Source organism: Stegodyphus dumicola, chromosome 9 (assembly GCF_044657685.1).
Source record: "Stegodyphus dumicola isolate Sdum_Otavi_A_Nest chromosome 9, ASM4465768v1".
In the NCBI taxonomy this organism is placed as follows: Eukaryota; Metazoa; Arthropoda; class Arachnida; order Araneae; family Eresidae; genus Stegodyphus; species Stegodyphus dumicola.
The window spans coordinates 16,267,908-16,289,251 of record NC_140776.1 but is presented as its reverse complement, the minus strand read 5'-3'; the positions used below and the strand labels follow the sequence as shown (position 1 = coordinate 16,289,251).

Below are 21,344 nucleotides of genomic sequence, written 5' to 3'. Positions count from 1 at the left end.
ACAATAAGCGCTTAAATTAATCTTAACAAGGTTTTTCAAAAAAAAAAAATTGTGAGGGAGAGTTAGTTTTAGATATTTGCCTATTTTTGTGATGAAAACTTTAGCCCTTCCAGGAATAGAAAATTATGCTTTATTTTATTGTGGCTTTATTAAGTTTTATAAATTGGCAAAAACAGTAGAATATAGTCAGACTGAAAATAGAACTTACCTAAACGAATAAAGACTATCCTGCTATGTTATCTTTTAAGCTCTCAGTTGGGGAGGGGGATCTTTCTAATCGCCTAAGAACCTGAAACAACCAATCACTCCTTAAATGTTTTGTTCACTTTTGCTGTTTTGTTATGTTTATTTATCGCCTAAAGCCTTGACTTTCCAATGAATGACTGACACACGGAGTACCTTCATGGACTGGAACCTACATTTCAAATAGGCACAATACAAGTACTTGTATTGAAGGATGCAACGTCCACGCGTTGGACAACTTTACTTCCCAGCTAATGACAATACCTACCAACTAACTGACAACCAACTTTCTAGCTCCGTATTTTGACATACTAGACTGCTAGAGCAATTGCTTTTTGATGCAAGGATAATTCCAAACAGAGCCAAATGTCTATGTACCACGAGTCATGCGGCTACGATTATTTCTTTCAGTTTAAATTACGTGCTTGCGAATGGGATCTGCATAAATCTCTGGACTGAACGAATATGTGACGAAACTAGGCTTGGAAGTGGATTTAGAAAGCAAGAGAGGGGCAATGCGCTCGCCGGGACTCGAACCAACGGACCTCTCGAATACGCGTAGAGCGTGCTGACCACGACACGAAGGCATGCTAAGAAGGCGAGAGAAATACCTTATAAAAGAAAAAAGGAAATTTAAACAATTAACTGTTAATTAAACTCATTAAATATCACACATTTATTATGTTCTTGCAAGCTATGAACTCCTCAGTATTGTTCCTAAATTGTTCTATTCATTACATTCCCTTTAATCGTCTGCTCTCAGTTTCTTGAGCAGTTAGATTACTGTATTATAATAGCAACTAGGTCACAAATAAAATCTTGATTTTTTTGGGTTTATTTGATTAGGGCAATGCACTCATCGGCTGTAAACCTAAGGGAGAGATGCCTTCGTGGAGGACTTTCTAAAGAATACTGACTTACGCATAAGTCCTCCTTTCGTGGTTATCCTCATGCGTACCTTACGCATGAGGATAACAACGAAAGGAGGACCATGGAGCCAGCCTGTACGGCGGGATTCGAATCCTGCAACGAACTACCAGTGTTCAGCGTGTGTGAATTATAAATTCAATTATAAAGTGAATTATAAATAAATTGTATAAGTTTTTTCGTTGTACAGTTCAGAACAGGAATTTGACTGATTTTTTCCCCCACGTACTGCTCTTCGATGGGGCTCGAGGTACGAAAATTCAAATCCATGCAAGAAAATGTACAGAAATACTATGAAAAACGTTTATGTTTACATGTATTCCAATATATATTGCATTTACATTATCGGCATCGTTGTGAGCTCTTTTCCACTTTTGTACAAAGAATTTACTTCTCTTTCAAAATTATTACAATAGATTCTCTACATTTGCTTGCTTGTGAATTTCCTTATTACAGTTTGCACAGCAGTTTATAGCAAATTATATTCAGTATTATTTCCTTCAAGCCAATACTTTAATTTTTATTCACGCATAACCTATATGACATGTTCGAAGCTTTCTGCGGGCACAACACAAATGACAATGAAACACGTATTCGGACATTCTGCGTAATTGAAAACGTATTCGGACATTGTTTATCTTGTCAAAAATGTTTAGCTTGTTACACGCATTGACGAATAGAGAGAATGTTACATATATTCAAGCTTAATTGTTAGCTTGTTACATGTATTGAAGAATCAAAATTTGTATTAGAGAATGAAAAGTGATCGCTTGAAATATTTTAAATAAAGAAATAATATGATCTTAAATACGGTCCCCAAGTATTTAGAGATATGTTTAACACATTTTCACTCAGAGATCTTTGTAACAGCGATGGAAGGAGAATTAAGGCCAATAATTCACTACTCCTCCCTGTTTTCGCTGTCGCGAACACTTGTGTTTCGGCCCGAGGTTCGAATGCCGCGAAAGGGCTAGCTGCATGGTGGTTTTCCCCTTGTGTAATGTGTATATGGGCCAGTTTTCCTTAGAACGTCCTCCACGAAGGCATCCATCACCATAGGCAGATAGCCCTCGAGTCTTCAAGAATTATAATCATATCAACCGAACCAAACATTGGTTTTTACTGAGTTTTCGCCTACATGTGACAAGAATTCGAGTCAGTTTCCTTTCGAAAGCCCTCCATGAACTCATCTGTGCCGAGAAAAGTGCTTTTACTCGATTCATCACGTAAAAATGTAACAAGTTTTAGCTTTGCGCTTAAATGACGAATGTATCGAAATGAATATAATGTTATGAACTTTGCTTTTCAAATAAGTGTATGTAATTTTACATTATGTCTTCATCAACAGCGTAAATACAGATATAGGTTTCAGAAGATAATATTTTAACAGAGATGTTTTTTCTTGCTGTTTGTTTTATGTAGTGTAAAAGTATTCTTAATATTAAAAAAGACTAACTTTAATGAAAGATCTAGATCACAGAAAATAAAAATACTCAAAATAACCAATACACAGTAAAATACATTGGTAAAGAAGGAGATTTTTTTATGCGTTTATATCATTGCGTTCGCAATAGAATAAAAACACACAGCTCCAATAACAGGTTTATAACACTTATTTTATCAAAAGAAACATTTCAGAGTTCTGAAACTTTCTAGAGAAATAAAGGTATAATTCTTCACATTGTCCCACAGTACAATGAGTAGTTACCCTTCAAACTCCTAAGAACGTTTAACACATCAGAATGCGAAACGCATCTAAAGAGCGAAGCTAACTTGGAGATATATGAGTACTCCGAACTCAAACTGAACTAATAACAGAGAGCAGATGCTTTCTTTGCTCTTATATAGTTTTCACCTGGCCGTCGAGAGATTTCTAGTACTTTCTGCTTCTCAAAATTACTGGAAGGCATATGAAGGCCGAATTACGGTTATAGCTATATAGAGCATAAATTATTGTTAATCAATTAGAATATCCATTACAGTTTTGCAGGGACCGGAGCAAAATGTCGCCCAATGGTCACAGAGTTCGTCGACTTTTTGGCGATTTCTCGTCAATTTAATAACTTAGCCATTTAGTCAATGTTAACCTTCCACCACGCGCGCTTGGCAATTTTACATGAGCACGTGCGCGTCGTATTTTTTACGACATCCGTTATTTTACCGTTTCGGGCACGAAAAACGACAGGAATGACTGAATATTGATAATAAATTTGTTAAGAAATAAAATATTAATCTTAATATTGTAAAATACAAATTATATCACATTCAAATATAATTATATTTAAGTTCTTATGTTAGTGAGATGGAAATGCAATGATGTATTTCATTTCATAAAATTTTAAAGCTATTATTTAATAATTCTATTTTAAAATCTAAGCCTATTTTAATATTCACCAAAGACAAGCATAGACGAAAAAAAAAAAAAAAAAAAAAAAAAGGAAAACACCTTGGTAGGAAAAAAAGTAAGTTTAGCATAACTTACTTCTGCAAGGAAATTTACTTCTTACTGGTTACAAAAACGCACTTTAAACTAACTTTAATATTATTATTCATTTCTAAAGATTAGAAATAAAAGAAAATAAGGAAGGGAAATCGCTATTGTTCTCCCATCCAAAGGTTTCCTTGTTTTTCTTTTCTTCATCAGATTAAATGATGTATTTCCTTATAAAAATTTTAAAATTTAGTATTTAATAATTATATTTTGAAATCGAAGCTAATTTTAATATTCATCAAAGACAAGTATAAACAATAAAATAGGAAAACACCTTGGTAGGAAAAAGAAGTAAGTTTAGCATTACTTACTTCTGCAAGGAAATTTACTTCTTACACAAATGCACTTTAAACTAACTTTAATGTTTTTATTTATTTCTAAAAAATAGAAATAAAAGAAAATAAGGAATGGAAAGAAAATAAGAAATGTAAATCGTTATTGTTTTCCCATCCTAAGGTTTCCTTGTCTTCCTTTTCTTCATCAGGTAATTCTCGAAGAATCCAAGAAAAATCAGCTGGTTGCACATATTTGTTTGCCATGAAAACCGATATAAAATTTACAGAGCCAAATGTATTTAAATTAAAATAATATACGGCAATTAATAACACAAAATTACAAAATATTTGAGAAAAAAATATTTTCCTAATTTTAAAACACGTCCAAGCGCGTGTCGTTACCTTTATGAAAAAGCTGCCACGTAGTACAAAAGCCCAGTTAAAAAAAAAGTCAAATGACTTCCTATTGGCATATTCCATGATGTGGGGAAGGAGAGAAAGGAGGAATAGAAATGACCTTCAGACATCTCAGCTTCGATATGCAAAAAATGTGCATTAAAAACTGAATTTGCCGTAAATTTTGCGCATACGCGTGTACTGGAAGGTTAAACAGACTTGCCCCTGTATTCTTTACTTTTCCGGAAAGCTTCTCTTCTTTCTATTTTCATGCTACACTCACTATACATAAGAATAAATACAATAGTATCACATATAATTACGCTAAAATCGTCTATCTATGTTCAGAATTCGTAACAATATGAAACGGATCGATAATTTTCATATCATGAAACTAGAATAGTAAAACAGAAAAAATATACAATTTTAAATATTTTTGATTTTGGATACTGTTGAACTATGGTGCAACTGCTTTCAGATCTTCATGAATATTTTTCAAAATTTCCTAGCATTCTACAAATAAAAATTTTATCTCCAGATGCGAATAAACGACAATCATCCAAATAAAGGCAAAATGATAAATCAGATACATTAAAAAAGACGAAAGAAAATAAACACTTTTACATGTATTTCCACGTAAGTAAACAGAAAGCTCAATCTTTATAAGATGTCATAACTTTGAACGAAAAACATGTTCTTACAATGGCGAATTTGTATATATCCCATACTCACCACATTTGGCAGAATGTTATCTCGGGAAAAATAGTACTAAATAAAAGACAAAAAACTGAAAGAAAAAACACATTCTTTTACCTATGAGGATGCGAAAGCGCAGTTTTTATGACTTTTATTCGGACGTTCTCGAAGACGATAATCAGAGGTAGAGATATTTTATATAAGAAAAAACGAGATGCTGCGATACTGGTATCATTTTTATTGGTTGCTGGGAGATCAAGGACAGAAGTGAAGGAAAGAGAGGGAAGGGGAAGAAAAACACAAACTTACACGCGAAAAATTGTTCTTGGGGGAAAATAAACTCTGAAACGATCTTTAGAGGAGGCAAGAAAAAGTAAAAAAGGCGATATTTTCCGGGATTTTTTCCCATTCCCTAGCCAAGAATACTTCACCTCATTTTATGCGTTTTTATTTCTATGCCTTTGCGAAGAAAATAAAAATCGTAGATTATGTGGTTTTCCCCGTCACATAATTTTCTAAGGATATTCTTTCAGGAGGATGGGGAAGATTTAACGCCCACAGTTATACCCAAATGGGAATTTCGTTCGCAGGTGCGAAAGCCGAGGACGAAATGAAATGCGTTTAATGAAATCGAGGGATTCTTGTCTCGTATGTGCTTTAAAATTTTTGATCCGAAATGACAAGCTATGAATAAAAAGAAACGCTATGATATTTTCTTTAACCAATTTCAAAGGAAAATCGGCCAAATGTTATTTCTATTCTGTCTTAAAGAATGTTTGTTTTAGGTAATTTATACAAAATGTTCCATCTATCGTTATAAAGTTACAACGATTTCGAAAACATTATTTTCAAGTGCACAGTGTCTTTATCTTTCGTTCAAAAGAACTGTTTAAATTTATACTCTGTAATTATTTTCAAAGCACTATTTCTATTCTAAAATTCTATGATTGTGCTCAATAAAAGTAGGAATTTTAGGAAAATGTTGTAATCGAGATTGCACGGAAATTCATTTGTTAAATTTACAATGAACTAATAAGAAAGAAAACTTTTATAGAGAAACTTCAATAAAGATAAACTCAAAAAGCAGAAATCACTTTTACTTACAGGTTCTACCTTTACTTATCGTGCAATCTGGACTGGGATTGATGATTTACGCCAGCAGAACCTAACCACTGAAAAATGCTCAGTAATTTCTGATCATGTCTTTTCCACATATATTCCTTTGCAGAATTTGCTAATTTCGTCACTTTGCCTGCTTTTACATTCTTGCAAGATATTCATAAACACTCTCTCTCTATAGCAACTAATCTTTTGTTCATATGTAACTGTATACTATTTCATATTTTCATATATATATTTCTTCATAAATATATGAAGAAATATAAACAATTTAACTGCATTCTTCACTAATATGTTTTAGCCCAGAAGGGCTATTGATTTCAAAATGGCATTTTGCGCCGAGTCACTTTTCAAACTGTTGCCACCAAATAGTATCGCCCTGTATTATATTTAAAGAAACTAAATAATGAAGAATCTACATGAATGCATAAATGTTTCTCGCATTCTTCATATATATATGACGAAATATAAAAAAGTTAACTGCATTCTTTACTAATATGTTTTAGCCCAGAAAGGCTATTGATTTCAAAATGGCATTTTGCGCTGATTCACTTTTCAAACTGTTGCCACCAAATAGTATCGCCCTGTATTATATCTAAAGAAACTAAATAATGAAGAATTTACATGAATGTATGAATGTTTCTCGCATTGTGAACAAACAACAATACCTAGAGCTATCAAATTTTGAAGAACGTAGACCTCCAACTGAACATGAAAACGTGGAAGACAGAATTTCTAATTTGTTTTATTACCTATTTAACATTTTGCAAAACTTTAATGAATATCTGATTAACAATCTCAACGATTTCACAGCTAGCAATGGCAACACTGTACGGAAAGAAACAATTTTTACCTCTAGAGCACGAGGCCGTGTTTCGGAAATTCGAACGATATGCTCTTTTTAATTATTTCGTGATACTGGTGTTGAATTGAATTTTATACGTTTTAAGTACGAATAACACAATATTTAACAAATAAAGGTAACATACAAAACGTTAAAAAAACTCTCTTTTGGCTGTAATGTAAAATCTGAAAATTTTCAGATTTTATTAATTTTTCTTTACGTATTTATTAGCTAGTGCTTTTTTTTAATTATTTTTCCAAATTTTTCAAATTGATACTTGCATTTAATCTTTCAGTTGTTGTTATCATTGTTTTTGTGACTTACCTGACTTTTTTAACACAGAAATTCAGAGTGGCAAGGAGTAAAAGATTGCGCCTATCGTTCGCAAGAGCTTTGATCCCCTTACAGGTAACAGTGAGACTTATCTCAGTTCCGCCTCTAATTTAGATGAGAGCGCCCCCGGGGGGGGGATGGGTCCGAGGATTTCATCCTCTTTCCCTACCATAACCTTTTGAGAGTATTTTCGGCAGGCCGCATATATATTTAGCAGGCCCATTCCGCATGGATGCTATACACTTGCAAACATCCATGCCTTCTCCGGAATTTGGACACCGGCCGTTCGGTACCGCAGTAGGCTCGCCTAACACTGTCCGTCTGGGCGGGTATCTTTTACTCTTTTAATTGTGTAGGGTTAAGGTTGTGAGGTCGTATTTTATTTTATTTTATTTTATTTTATTTTATTTTATTTTATTTTAATATCTTCTTTATTTTGACTTTCTCATTTTCCTACTTAAACTTTCCTGACAGAATGACTTTTCGGTTTAAGCTTTATACAAATAAGGTAAAAACTACTGCTTTAGTTACATCAGTTAAAAGAGAGCGTATACTGCTTGTCTCCAGCAAGTTGCTACGAGTTAAATCTTGCTAGCTTAGGGCCGTGCGTATTACGTGCTGCCTGTTAGTCTACGCCAGTAATTTTAGTCTGAAAATTGTTCTCCCTTTCTGTCCTCCTCTCTTAACTTCTAAATCTCCCTCTAAAGAACTATCATCAGCTTTATTCTTCTTCAAGGAAGAATAGAGCAAGGGGGGGCGAAGCTTCACTTCCTCCCTTTCTCTATTCGATTAGTGATTGGCAGCTATACCTGTGCAATCTTTAATGAAGTTCTGGTGCTCCCAACAATTTTACCTGCACCTGTTTATTCTAGTTAGCATTAGTTTAATTTTGCATTCTCTGTTTTAAATTCAAGTCAAAAGTTTTGGGCTTCTTGTGCACCCAAAAGCAAACATTCATGAATCTATTTGAGTGTGTAAAAGTGTATTTTAACCCTTTTCTTTGCAGATTTTAATTACACAACCGGAACTTAGCTAATAGTCACTCTACAGTCCTACTAGGTTCTAGCAGTTAAAGAGCTTTATTTTAGCTAGAACACTACAATGTTACTAAAATTTTCCAAACATTTTTTATTCCATTCTTATTGATTGGTGTTTTTAAAGTGTTACTTGTTTAAAGAAAATCTAGAAATTTAAAAAAAGTATTTTATAAAAATTACTACCATTCCGTTAATGTTCTATATGCGCTTAGTTACGATTTATTGAACAACTTCATAAATTTTATCCTTGGTAACTTATTTAACTTAAAACTTGCAATTAATATACATATAATAAAAGAGTAGTTTTCCTGTAGGTATTGTAATAGTTTGTAAATATGCATTAATGCCAGTAAACGTGATATAAGTTTCGGATAATAATATAAATATAGGTGTTAGAAGATTCTTTTTATCTTGCCATTCTTTTCTTCATCACACTAGTGTATTTTAATCAGTTTATAAATCAAATTTGTGTTTATAACGCAAAACTCTGTTATGAATTGATTACCAATGTAATAAAAAATGTACAAATTAAATACGTTTTCATTAACCACACAGTATCAATTAAACAACAAAATGCATTAATTTTATGCGCGCAAATAAAGTTTTTCTATTAACTCATCTGCAGCAAAAACCTCTATTTAACATCGATATATGTTTAATAATTCTAATTATAAGCGACCTATTAAAATACCTATTTCGCGAGTATAACTGGAAAGATTATCTGTATTATAAGTGATTTCTTCCTTCCCTCCAGCATACCTTCGTGGTGTAACAGTACCGCACTCGGCACGCTTTCAAGAGGTCATGGTTCGAGTCCTGGAGAGGGCATTTCTTATTTTTCACATCTGCTCAAAAAGACATAATGACTCTACAGTGGCGCCCGAACTAAAAAGTGGTTAATGATGATTTTTCGTTTCGCGATTGGGTTTCCTAATACCCGGTCCCCCTTTAAAGGGGAAGTATATAAGGTATTTTCTCCATTCTTTCGGCATGCCTTTGTGGTGTAATGGTTGCATACTCGACGCGTATTCGAGAGGTCCTAGTTCTAGTCCTGGCGAGGGCACTGATCATATTTCACATCTCTACCTTCAAAATAATCAAATGACTCTACAGAATTGCTTGTAACTGCTTCAATAAGTGTACTCAGTGTTTTAAATGATGCTTTTTTCTGTTATTGAAAGTGCTGTTGCATTAATGTTATTAGTTTTTTTTCCCAAGTTCCTTTTTTTAAGAATTTAAATAATGAATTTTAGGCTGTTTGTTCTCTTAAAATAAAATAAGAAGTGATTTCCCATCGTCATATTTTACATTACTTCGGTATGATTCCTTAGAGAATACGATCCTTTTATTCACGTTAATTTACTCTCTTAAAAAAATCAGTAGAGCTTTGATAGAAACGTTCATCAGGAAAAGCGGAAATCAAAATTAATATTATTTAACGAACCAGGCCTTTTTATGATTTAGTAAAAAAACAGTTATTTTCAAAGGAATATGGCTCAGAGAATAAAAAACAATAAAATTTTTACTTACTTGTAATGATATTATAAAATTCTAAATTTTAAGTTCATAATAATTAATTTAATGAAACAAAAAAACTAAACAGAATTTAAACCGAAGACTCGTTTTTGATGTTTAATTCACGCTTATAATGGATGTAGTCTTGCCTGCAATGTCTTCTTGGCTGCAAATTAAGAAATGGCAGTTTTTGAGATGTTTCTCCTTTTCACAAAACTATCCATTAAATAACATTAAATTCAACGGCTTTTAATATATTTTTCTACATAGTGTTAGCGTCATAAAGATTTTCGATTATTGGTTTTCACTTAAGCTCACTTTGCATATTCAGTTATCAGCTAAAATATTCAGAAATCATTAACCGCTGTGGAACAAATGTTGTCAAGGAGGTCATCTAAGATAAACTTTTCTTTTCGAAAGAATAGCAAATACAAAAAAAAAAAAAAAAAAAAAAGACGACAGGCAGATCTCAAGATAGCATTAATGCTTTTTTTTAATTCTTTTTTCTTTTTTTATATTATTATATATCAGAGCTTTCATCATGCTAAGAATTTTTTAAACAAAATAAAATTATTCGTACCCCAATTAATAATTTTTCAAAATGTTAATATCTAACATATTTGTGTCAAATGTTACCCTAATTAGAATATCTGCCCTGACTTAGTTTATTTTTCATCTTATTAACTTGTAGATTCATTAGGTTATTTTGAAGCAGGAGACATGAAAAGTGTGCAATGCCCTCCTACTGACTCTATATCTGGGCCTTTCGAATACGCGCCGAGTGTGCTTGCGTTACACCACGATGACATGCCGGAAAAAGGGAGAAAATAAGGTATATACTCCCCCATTTAAAGGGCGAATGGGAATGTTGGTACCCTAGTCCTCAAATCCTAGTGGTGATGAAAAATTGCCCACATTTTACGTAGTTCGGGCGTCAGTGTAGTGTCATTCAGTTATTTTGAAGCAAGAGTTGTGAAAAATGTGTAATTCCCTCGCCGGGATTGAAACCTGGACCCCTCGAATACGCGTCCAGTGCATCCCCAGTTACAGCACGAAGGAACCCGGAAAGGAGGAAGGACAATCTGTATTATGCCATTGAGGTCCATCAGGTTGTCTTATATTATTATTTTATGTATTTTTATTATATATGTTTTTTGTTATTCGAAGCCCTATAACACTTTGCTGGTTGCCCGGAGTAAGGTTTAATATCTGAATTTAAGGTTTTGAATTTAATGTTTAATTTTGATGTGTGTTGTTTTTGATTTATTTCTGCCTGTTGATAGGAACATGGCTGGGTTGCTGGTTGTCCTCGTTTGTGGCTCTGACTTGGCGCATCCCAAAATAGTCATTGAATCTAATCGATTAGGTGGACTGGGGCTGCGCCCTTTTTCTGTACCTTATATACTCTCTGCCTTATTTACCTTATACGCTGTCTACATTTAACTTATATATTGCAACAAAGCTTGCTTCATCGCAAACTGGCATCAGAAAGATTCATACCTTCAATTATTATAATTAAATACAACTCACGTCAGCAAGGAGCATAAAAATATTATTTTCTAATTAATGATAAGGAAATTAACAATTTAAAAACATAAAAAGGGTACTTTTCTGTTACCGAGATATTCAGAAATGTATTCATTTAAGTATGTATGTATGAGTGCATGTACGCATGTACCTATGCATGTATGTATTTGCGCATGTACGCATGCACCTATATATATATATATATATATATATGTGTGTGTGTGTGTGTGTGTGTGTGTGAATTTGTGAATTTACGTATGTACCTATGTACGTATGTACGTAAGTATGTGTATACACACACCCATACGTACATACATACACTCATATTTGCATATATTTCTGAATCCGGTCCGATAATAGAAAAGCACTGTCTGCAATCTGGGTAGTAGAGAGACTAAATCGAAGTCAACAAAACGCAAATCACATCCGCACTTAGATGACAGAACGGAGGTGTTTTCCACATTTAAACATGAGAAAATTAACGGTAAAATTCCTTATTTATTATAACCTACCTCCTTGATCATAATTCCCCCTTCCGCGATTAGGTGGATTTCTTCTGGTGTGAAGAACACATATGACGATTGTGACAACAATAACAATGACTACTGCACACACGACTGGGACGATTATGCTTAAGTGCTTGAAGAATCTTCTGTCGGGAGAGTTGACAGTGGTCGGAGGTGGAACTGTGCCTGGAATTTAAAATTATTTGACATAAGATATTTCACACTATTTTATACCATAACAGAGAACATAGCATATAAAATTTTAAAAACATCTCGAATTGTAAAGAATACATAACTCTTTAAAAAGTATTTCTTTTTTTATATAAATTTTTAAAAACATCTCGAATTGTAAAGAATACATAACTCTTTAAAAAGTATTTCTTTTTTATATAAATTTTTAAAAACATCTCGAATTGTTAAGAATACATAACTCTTTAAAAAGTATTTCTTTTTTTAAGAAGTTGAGTTCACTCTAAACATTGTATATAATTATGTGGCATTAATTTACGAACGTATATGGGAGAACGTTTTCATCAGTTTGTTTCACAAGCGTATATAACATGCGTATATCAACTATAAATTTTCTGATAAGTGCACTCAATTTAATTAATTATGCGTGTTTGTTAAATTTTGAACGACAAAACATCTTGATAGCGGCTTCATCAATTTGCCCGCTAATGGACAACATCGAGCCATTGCTTTTACACAGCTATCATTTCTTTCTTTCATAAGTTCTACATTTACGTTCTGAATTACTGCTTTATAAAAAATCCTTTGCTTTCATCTTAGCTAATGTGCAGTTATTTCATTTGGCGTACATACAGTACAGACGCCGTACCACCCATTCAGTAAGAATTGGAGGCTCCCTTCAGGAGTGTCCCTAAGCTCAAAATAATGGGCTCCATCTTTCCACAAACGAGAGCAGCCAGCGAATCAGCCGCCCCATAACAATAAATAAAAAAGCTAAATTAAAAATAAAGAAGCACATCTAACACAAACCTACAAACAAAAATCTCAAACATAAAATCACAATATAGAACACCCCAGATATTTAAAACCCATATAAATACAGAATTCAATTTTAACAGAAGATTCCAACAATCCCCCTGTTTTCATAAATAAACTTCATTAGAGCAATGGTACATGATTTGAAAACATTACAATTAATGGTATTTACATTAAAATCAGTAGTGTTAAAAATCTGTCTAACAGGGGCTATTAAACCACAATCAACCACAAAATGCCTACCATTTATCAACTTGATAAGTATTACATAGTTAATTTTCCTGCAGATTAAATCGTTTGAAATAAAACGGAAACCTACCATGTCCATTTAAAACCTGATTAATGTCAATATAGTTCATACATTTCACCTCGTGATTTTAATTATTACCATAAATCCTTTGTTTTTAGGTGAAGAAAACCACCGTGTTTTCCATTTGTTAACATAAAACATCTCCATTCTTCCAATAGCAATTTTCTTCGAATCTGTTACTTCAATATCAATTGCATTAACATTTGAGACCGCCTGTTTGGCCAGGATGTTCACCTTCTCATTACCAATAAAGCCTATATGGGAATTAATCTAATGTAGCTTAATATTTACATATGAACTTAAAAGTTTCTAAATAAAGCTTAATTTCGACAAATAACTGCCGCCCAACCGATATAGTGGCAGCCGGTATAACATCATTTCGCCGCCCAGCTGGTACAGAGGTTAGTGGCTCTAACTGCCATAGCGATCGCTCGGTTTCGAATCCTGAAGAAGGAATGGTTGTAAATGTTCATGCCCACATAGGAGGCAACGGTGGCCACCTGTTAAGTGTTATCATAATGAAATGCCCACCACTTCCGGGACTTATAGTGGTGGAAGGCTGATGGCTGTTCAATAAAGCATCCGGCCATTAAAAAAATATACAGGGAAGGTGGGAAAAGCAGACTGACAGATTCGTGGCTTCGGCATAATTTCGAGGATTACGTATTAATTACTTAACTTAAAACGTAATCTGCATAATATAGTGATTAAAATATAGCATATGATGTAGTAGCATAAATGTCTAAACCTAGACGTACATTACTGAGCATTAAAAACTCCTAAAAACAAAGTCAGTGTTCTAGTAGGTACATATCGCTGCTTCCTGTCATGACACCATCATGTTCAATCAAAGCTTGAGTCCAGATATCCTCATAGATTTCATGAAATTCATCCCCGAATCCAGGAAAGCCTTCTTAGTGTACTTTTCCCATTTAAAGGGCACCCCAGCGGCCGAACGGTAAAATCGCTGAACATTGGTAGTTCCGACCTGGGTTCGAACTTGCTAGAATGGCAGAAAAGATAGGAAAGGAAAGCTCAGGGTTGGTTGGTTGGTTGGTAACGGAGGACGGGGACGCCTGATGTCTAACAGAGGTAAACAGGCATGTGTCCCGCGCCCTCCACTAACCAGGAACAACTCCCTGGGGCCTCAAGAGGCCGCCTCGGGAGCTTTTTAGGATGTTAACAAGATCATTTACATGGCCATACAAGGGCAGATTGCATTCGTTTTACCGTTTTGACATTTGTTGTTGCAATTTGCTATGGTAATTTTGCACATTCATAATAAAATTCTAATAAAAATACAAATTAAATATACAGATACAAAAATACAGTTACAAAATAATAGGATGAAAATACAGGCTCATAGGGAAAAAAAATAAATAAAAATAAAATAAAAAAAAATAAAATAAAATAAAATAAAAATAAAATAAAATAAAATAAAAATAAAAATAAAATAAAATAAAATAAATAAATAAAAATTAAAATTAAAAAATTAACTATTATGCATATACAGAAGAGGAAATGTTAAATACATTTGATTGTACATTATTTGAAAGGTGTCTGTAATAGGGACTTATGTAAATTTTAGGAGTAGGCTTATGTGTCTGAGAATTTGGAACTGCATGCTGACTTAGTTAGTGTATCATGTCTTGAGAGTTTTGGTTAATGAGGAGAGCACAAATCTTGGCCCATTCTCTTGAGCTTGTTAACAACTTTGCAAATTGTATTTACTGCCGGTTTGTGCTTTATAAGGAAGCGGTGATAAGCTTCACTATTGTTGATAGGAAGAGGGAGGTGATTTCCTGCTGTCAGATGGCATTCAAAAACATAGTAGTCTGGGAGCCTTCCGCTCCGCAGGCGCATATGTCCGTGGTTGTTATGCCATGAAAAAGCTCAGGGAGAGCTCAGGGAGAAGAACCTGGAAAGCTCAGGGAAAAGAACCTGCAAGTTCTTTTCGAAAGTTACATGCTCAGTTAATACATACAGCGGAGCACAAACTCAATTCTACACTGGCCATGGCCCTTCCCACATTATCTTAAGAGATTGGGCAAACGAGCATCAGAATTGTGTGAATGTGGTGCGGTAGGCGATGCAGATCACTTCCTCTTGAACTGCCCGCAAACCGATAAACTGCATTTAAAAATGCCTAGCGGTGAATACTGGCCGCAATGGGCGGAGAATATCTGCGGCAACAAGCAGACGAACACTAAAATAGAGGTCGTGATCAGGCTATGCTCAGCAAAGTACTAAGAAATTCTGCCCCTCCCTTGAGAATTCTGTCTTCGCAGCATAATTTTAATAGCAATTCCAATACTACAACAACTGAACATCAACATTAGAGCTCACCCCGTAGAATAGTAACAGGACTGTAAGAGCAAAACTATTGTAATGTAAGCATATTACTATCCAGTTTGTATGTATTTGATAAAAGTAATATTGTAAAGCAGTTTAAAATGACATTGAAAATCCATTCAATGTGCAAATGAATTATAAGTTTACTTTGATTATCTCAGTAAAAGTATTGTAAATATGAATTTAGATAATGCTTAAATGTACACATAACTGTCGTGATTTTATGTAACTACCATATGTAACTTGTACAAGACAATGTCTGAAATTAACATATCTATGCTTATACACAAGCCTTGTATGCCCATGTAATATTTATATTTATATTTTTACACGGAAGAAATATTCCCTTCTGCCGGGATGACTATTAACAACAAAGTCAAGTCAGTGGTTATCTCAGGCGGCGCTCAGACGAACTGGCTGGCTGTTTGGACGTTTTCGTGTTTTTCCCTGAACATAACGTGTACACAAGCCAGTTTCCTTTAAAAAATCCTCCCAGAAGACATCCCTTCTCTTACGCAGACAGCCATTAGTGTTTTCTGCCATAATAAACTAACAAAACCAACCTTCTCTCATATAAAATAACTGCGAGTACGGAAAACATTTCTTTTTCTTGGAATATGAAATTTTTGTGTTTTGCACAAAAATTATGTACTTGCATATTTGAAGTTAAATTTATCTTTTTTATCCGTTGCTTATTACACCGTTAAGTCCTGGATTAGGAATGTCTGAAGAAGCTGAATAATTCAAGTAAGCAAATCCAGTTGGATTTAAAAAAAGTTTGCAAGTATAGCAGCATTTGAAAAGTAATTATTGTAGAAGGAATAAATTTTCCCCAGAGTTTAAACAGATGACACTAGTTATGCAGTAGCGGTTCTGTTGGTAGGTACGGTAACTTCGCTGACGCGTCAGAGCGATTGAAATGGCAAGACGTTAGAAAAGTGTTCTCGGTTGGAGATCCTAGCCGTGATTCTTTCCTTATGGGAAAAAAATATGCCCGCATCTGAAATTCATCGTCAAATCGTGGAAGTTTACGAGAAGAAGCAATAAGCAGACAACATGTACCGAAATGCTGTCACTGTTTTCAGTCGGGCAGAAAGCATGTGGAAAACCTCAACAGGGCAGCGAACGGCCGTCCAAGTTCTTCAATGACGGAAATCAACGCGGCGAGAATTGAAGAAATGATTCAAAATGGTCGACGGGTAACAGTGCGTGCATTAGAATAGCTGGGGTTGAGCTATGGTACCGTGCAACGCTGACGGAACGAGACGGCTTCCGTCCTAATGTGTTGTGTAGCGAATTTAATTTAATTAAGTGATTCATAAAAATCAAAATTTTAATTTGTAATTATTCAAAATTTGAGCTACACAAGTTTGGTTATATTCTTTTTGGGCCTATTAATTCTAGTGTAATACGAGTATATTTTGGCTTTCCGAGTTTACGCGAACTGCGTCTTCATTCTTGTACACGCAAACAATGGATAAGTATTTTTCCTGCGTAATAAACTCAGTTTTTCATGTCAAAAATTAATTTTATTTCTTAGTATTTAATATCATTAGTTGCAGAAAAATTAGCTCTTTAATTTGGCATAACTTTCATTTTTCTAACTTTAATTGCATTTCAGTTATGAGCTTTAATTAGTAGATTTTTCTTCGTTTCGCTTGTGATTTAGTTAAAGGGGGATGAAATGCCTTCTTTCCGGTTGAAAAGTCACTTTTTGCGAGTTTTCAGCGTTCTTTCGTTGGGACCCTTGCAGGGTTGTTGAAATTCCTAATCTCCCCGGTCGCAGGTGGTGTTTATTTGGCGAGGGTTTGGCGACATAGATTTTTCGTTGAGGTTTCAAAATAGTGGTTTTGGCGAGTTTGATAACATGAGGGTATGCTGTAGTTGCAACTATTTCAACTTTCGGCGAAAAATGGGTTGCGCCAACTTGGCAGTCCGGCGCTCTTTCTTTTAACGGGTTGTTTTATGGGACGAGCTGACTTTTTACACTTTTTGCACTTTCTACTTACCATCGGACGCTGTCTCGTTGGCAGCGGAATTTCATTTCGGAAAATGCATTTTTCCGCCTTTGGATCTACGGGCTTCTTGCCCTGGAGATTTGAACGAGGGACTTAGTTGCACGCATTATGACCTCGACTAAATTATAGGCTCCTAATTGCCGTGCCTTAATATGTAAGTTACTCAAAGATAATTACAATAGAAAAATGCTAAGAAGGGTGATGCCTAGTTCTAGTGCCGTTAAGAAGAAATTTCAGTCTCTCCTCCATGAATAGAGTTTTCATCTGCATCGCTAGTTCCTGTGTTGCTATTACTTAATGCTACACTTCAATATTCTCCTCCATGAATAGAGTTTTCATCTGCATCGCTAGCTCCTGTGTTGCTATTACATAATGCATCACTTCAATATTCTCCTCCATGAATAGAGTTTCCATCTGCATCGATATTCCTAATCCTTAAGAATTAATTGCCGCCATCAAGAGTCTTCTGCATCGCTAGCTCCGGTGTCGCCACGACAAAAAATGCTAACTTCAATATTGGATTGGACATCAAAGAGAACCTCCGTAGTGCTTCTTAAATCAATAGTAACTGCTGGACTTTTTGGAAAACTATCCACCTATGAACTCTTCTCATTTTCTACTACGCTCAGCAGCCGTCCTCATTGGCATCTTGATAATTTTTAAATATGAGGGCATTTCTCCTCCTCCTGTTCACCTGCAGCTTGTATTTCATCAGATAAGTTTTTCTATTTGTTTTCTTTTATTTGTTGGTCTGATATAAAAAAAAAATTTATAATAGTAAATTCTAATAGTAAATTATAATAGTAATTTCTAATAAGTAATTCTAACAACTAAAATAATTAATAGTGATTGAAATAACTTAATTAGTTGAATTAAAATTTTGTAGTTGAGTAAATTAACCTAATTATAATGAAATCATTTTGTTGTCCATAAAGTTAATTATTAGATTGGCCAAGGAAATATATCATTATTTAAATTAGTTAATTGAAACAGTGAATGTAAATTAGTCAGATTGGTTAAGGAAATTTATTCTTCATTAAATTATTTAATTGAACTTGTGAATTTCTTTCTTGGTGAAGATTGATTGGTAAAGGTGTCATTATTTGAGCTTTTTGCTCCTCTTAGGGATTAATTGCTTGTAGGATGTAATAGCCTGATTTTAATTAACATATTACCCGGTTAAATCATTCTTTTGAAAATAGAAAGTTACTTTGTGCAATAACCAGAATTACATTGGTATTGATTACTCTGTGTGAAATGTTTTTTTTTGGAATGTATAACTTGTTAATTATTCTTTTTTTTTTCTCCCCGGGGAGGGTATTGTTAATTTATCCAAAGTTTTATCTGATCATATTTATCTGAATGTAATAGCAATAATAGTTTGATATTATTGAGTCTAAGATAGAAGTAATATTACTCTGTAGAGGTATGCATTTTGTAGAAAGCAATATTTTACAGTTCAGCTTGAATATGATTTGCTTACTAAGTTAATTCTGCACTGTGTAATAATCAATATGTTAACAGTTCTGATTGAATATTAATTGCCTACAAATTACTGGACTAAGTAACTCTTAAAAATTTTAATAAATAGGCTCACTTTTCTAGATCAGTCAATGTTTATTTATTTCTTTTTGTGTGTGTGCTCAATGATTTTCACCCGTCTCATTCTCAAATTGATTTCAGGGTTAATCCGAAAACACAACGCAAATGTACAGGGCTTATTGATATTAGTATATTACTGTTAAAAAATTTAAGTGTTATGTCAACAGAGTAGGAAACCTTTTAGGTACCAGACTTTAGGAAACCATAACATTATTGGTACCGTGAAATTTTGATCATAACTTATTGGTGCCATTTGACGATTAGTAACATAACAAATGCGACCTTAATGGCGCATATTGGAATTAATGCTGCCGTCCCTTGGATCAATCCACAATGTTGCGACCACACAGAGCAAGGGCAGACAAGGCAGTACCAGTACTGTCACTGCCGAGCCTTACTCTGTCCTGAGAGCCCTCAGGCCTTCTGTGAAGTCTGCTATTATGCCCCCGTGGTTGAGACTGCCTAGGTAATGATCCTAACCAGTACTTCCCAGGCATTTGTCTGAGTCAACCCCCGGGGGGATGGTACCGTGCAGCGTGTGGTTTCTTATGTATTGCAATATTCCTAGATGTGTGCCGGAGGGATACCACGCGCGTTATCCGAGGAACAAACGAAAGCTTGCTTCATCATTTCGTCTCCATAACCAAAAGATCCACTATGGAGTGGAAACACGCTGCATCGCCAACGAAAGAAAAAGTTTCAGGTTGGACCGTCTGCTGGTAAAGTTATATTAACCATTTTATGAGATTTATGTGGTGTTATCCTGATCAAGTACCTAGAGCGTAGCCATACCGTTACTGCTGATCGTTATTGTGCCACTTTGACAAGGTTACATTATAAGATATTTCTCCCGCCTTCTTAACATGCCTTCATGATGTAATGGTCAGCACACACGACGCGTATTAGAGTGGTCTGAAGTTAGAGTTCCGGTGAGGGCAATGCTCATTTTTGACGCCTATCAGCATCAAAAATCCTAATGTCTATACAGTGGCGCCAGGACTAAAAAAGGTAATGGATGATGATTCTTTACCGCCAGGACTTGGCGATTGGGGCCCCTCATAGCCAGTCGCCCTTTAAAAAGGGGAAGTATATAAGATATTTCTCCGGCGTTCTTCACATGCCTTCATGGTGTAATGGTTAGCTGCACCGGGGGATGGTACCGTGCAGCACGGGGGGATGGTACCAACCTCATACTGCTCGCAAAACTCAAGAATTGCTGCAAAAGTTTAAGTGGAAAATCTGGAGTCATCCCCCATAATAGCCCATATTTGGCACACAGTGATTATTTCCTCTTTCCAAAATTGAAGGAACATTTATCTGGAAAGAAGTTCTCTTCAGATAGTGATGTGAAAACTGCTACCGAGAACTAGGCAGAAACGTGATTTCTACAAAGCTGGGTTAACCAAGTTGGTCCTGCTCTCAGATGTATGCCTTAATAGATTTGGTGATTATGTGGGGAAATGATAGGCAAGTAATCTTAAGTCTTAATCTCAAGTCCCTTTTGCATTATCTCTCTTTTATTAATAAATAAGTTTTCATTATCCTTGTAACCTTTTTTCTGATCCACCCTCGTAAATAACTTGTCTCTGCTTTGCATATTCCAATAATTATTAGCAGCTTTTATTCATATTGTAATTAAGAGTCTTTTGGAAAGCTGCCAGTTCAATACTTTATTATGGAAGGTAGAAACAAGTTAAATACGACTGTCTGCATATGCAATCAGTAACTTTCTTAAATACGAATAAAATTTTCCACTGAATTTACTTTATTCATTGCTGAAAGCATCCGCTTCAGCTTTTCTTAAATTATCATTCAGTAATGTATTGCGTAAAATATTAAGGAAAACTTTTCAGTATTTTTTGGAAAATAACATTTTATTCAAAACTTTCAGGTTTTTGGTTTTGTTATTTTTCCTTGCAAAATAAGCTTCAAGGGAGCTCAAAGTTATCATTTAGAAATAAGGCAGTAAAACAAAACGAGCAAATAAAATCGATATTCTTACAAAAGAAAACTCAGCAATTTCTTAACGATTCCAGAAATTGGATAGAATTCGTTATAAATTCCCTTATTCAATATATTTTCAGTTATTCTGATTCTGGAAACAATAATAGGTTGTTTATTCATCGAATGATTTTCGAAAGTTACATC

General features: G+C 34.5%; 1 protein-coding gene across 7 annotated transcripts in view; it reads right to left on the bottom strand.

Annotated features, from left to right (window-relative positions):
* The window catches only part of LOC118184793 (cell adhesion molecule Dscam1-like), a 1,226,874-nt gene that overhangs the window by 170,963 nt on the left and 1,034,567 nt on the right, over positions 1-21,344 (bottom strand). For all 7 annotated transcript variants that reach the window (XM_085823248.1, XM_085823249.1, XM_085823251.1 and 4 more), the window contains one exon: positions 11,916-12,095. In XM_085823248.1, coding sequence (XP_085679374.1) covers positions 11,916-12,095 — 180 coding nt within the window. The remainder of the gene's footprint in view (positions 1-11,915; positions 12,096-21,344) is intronic.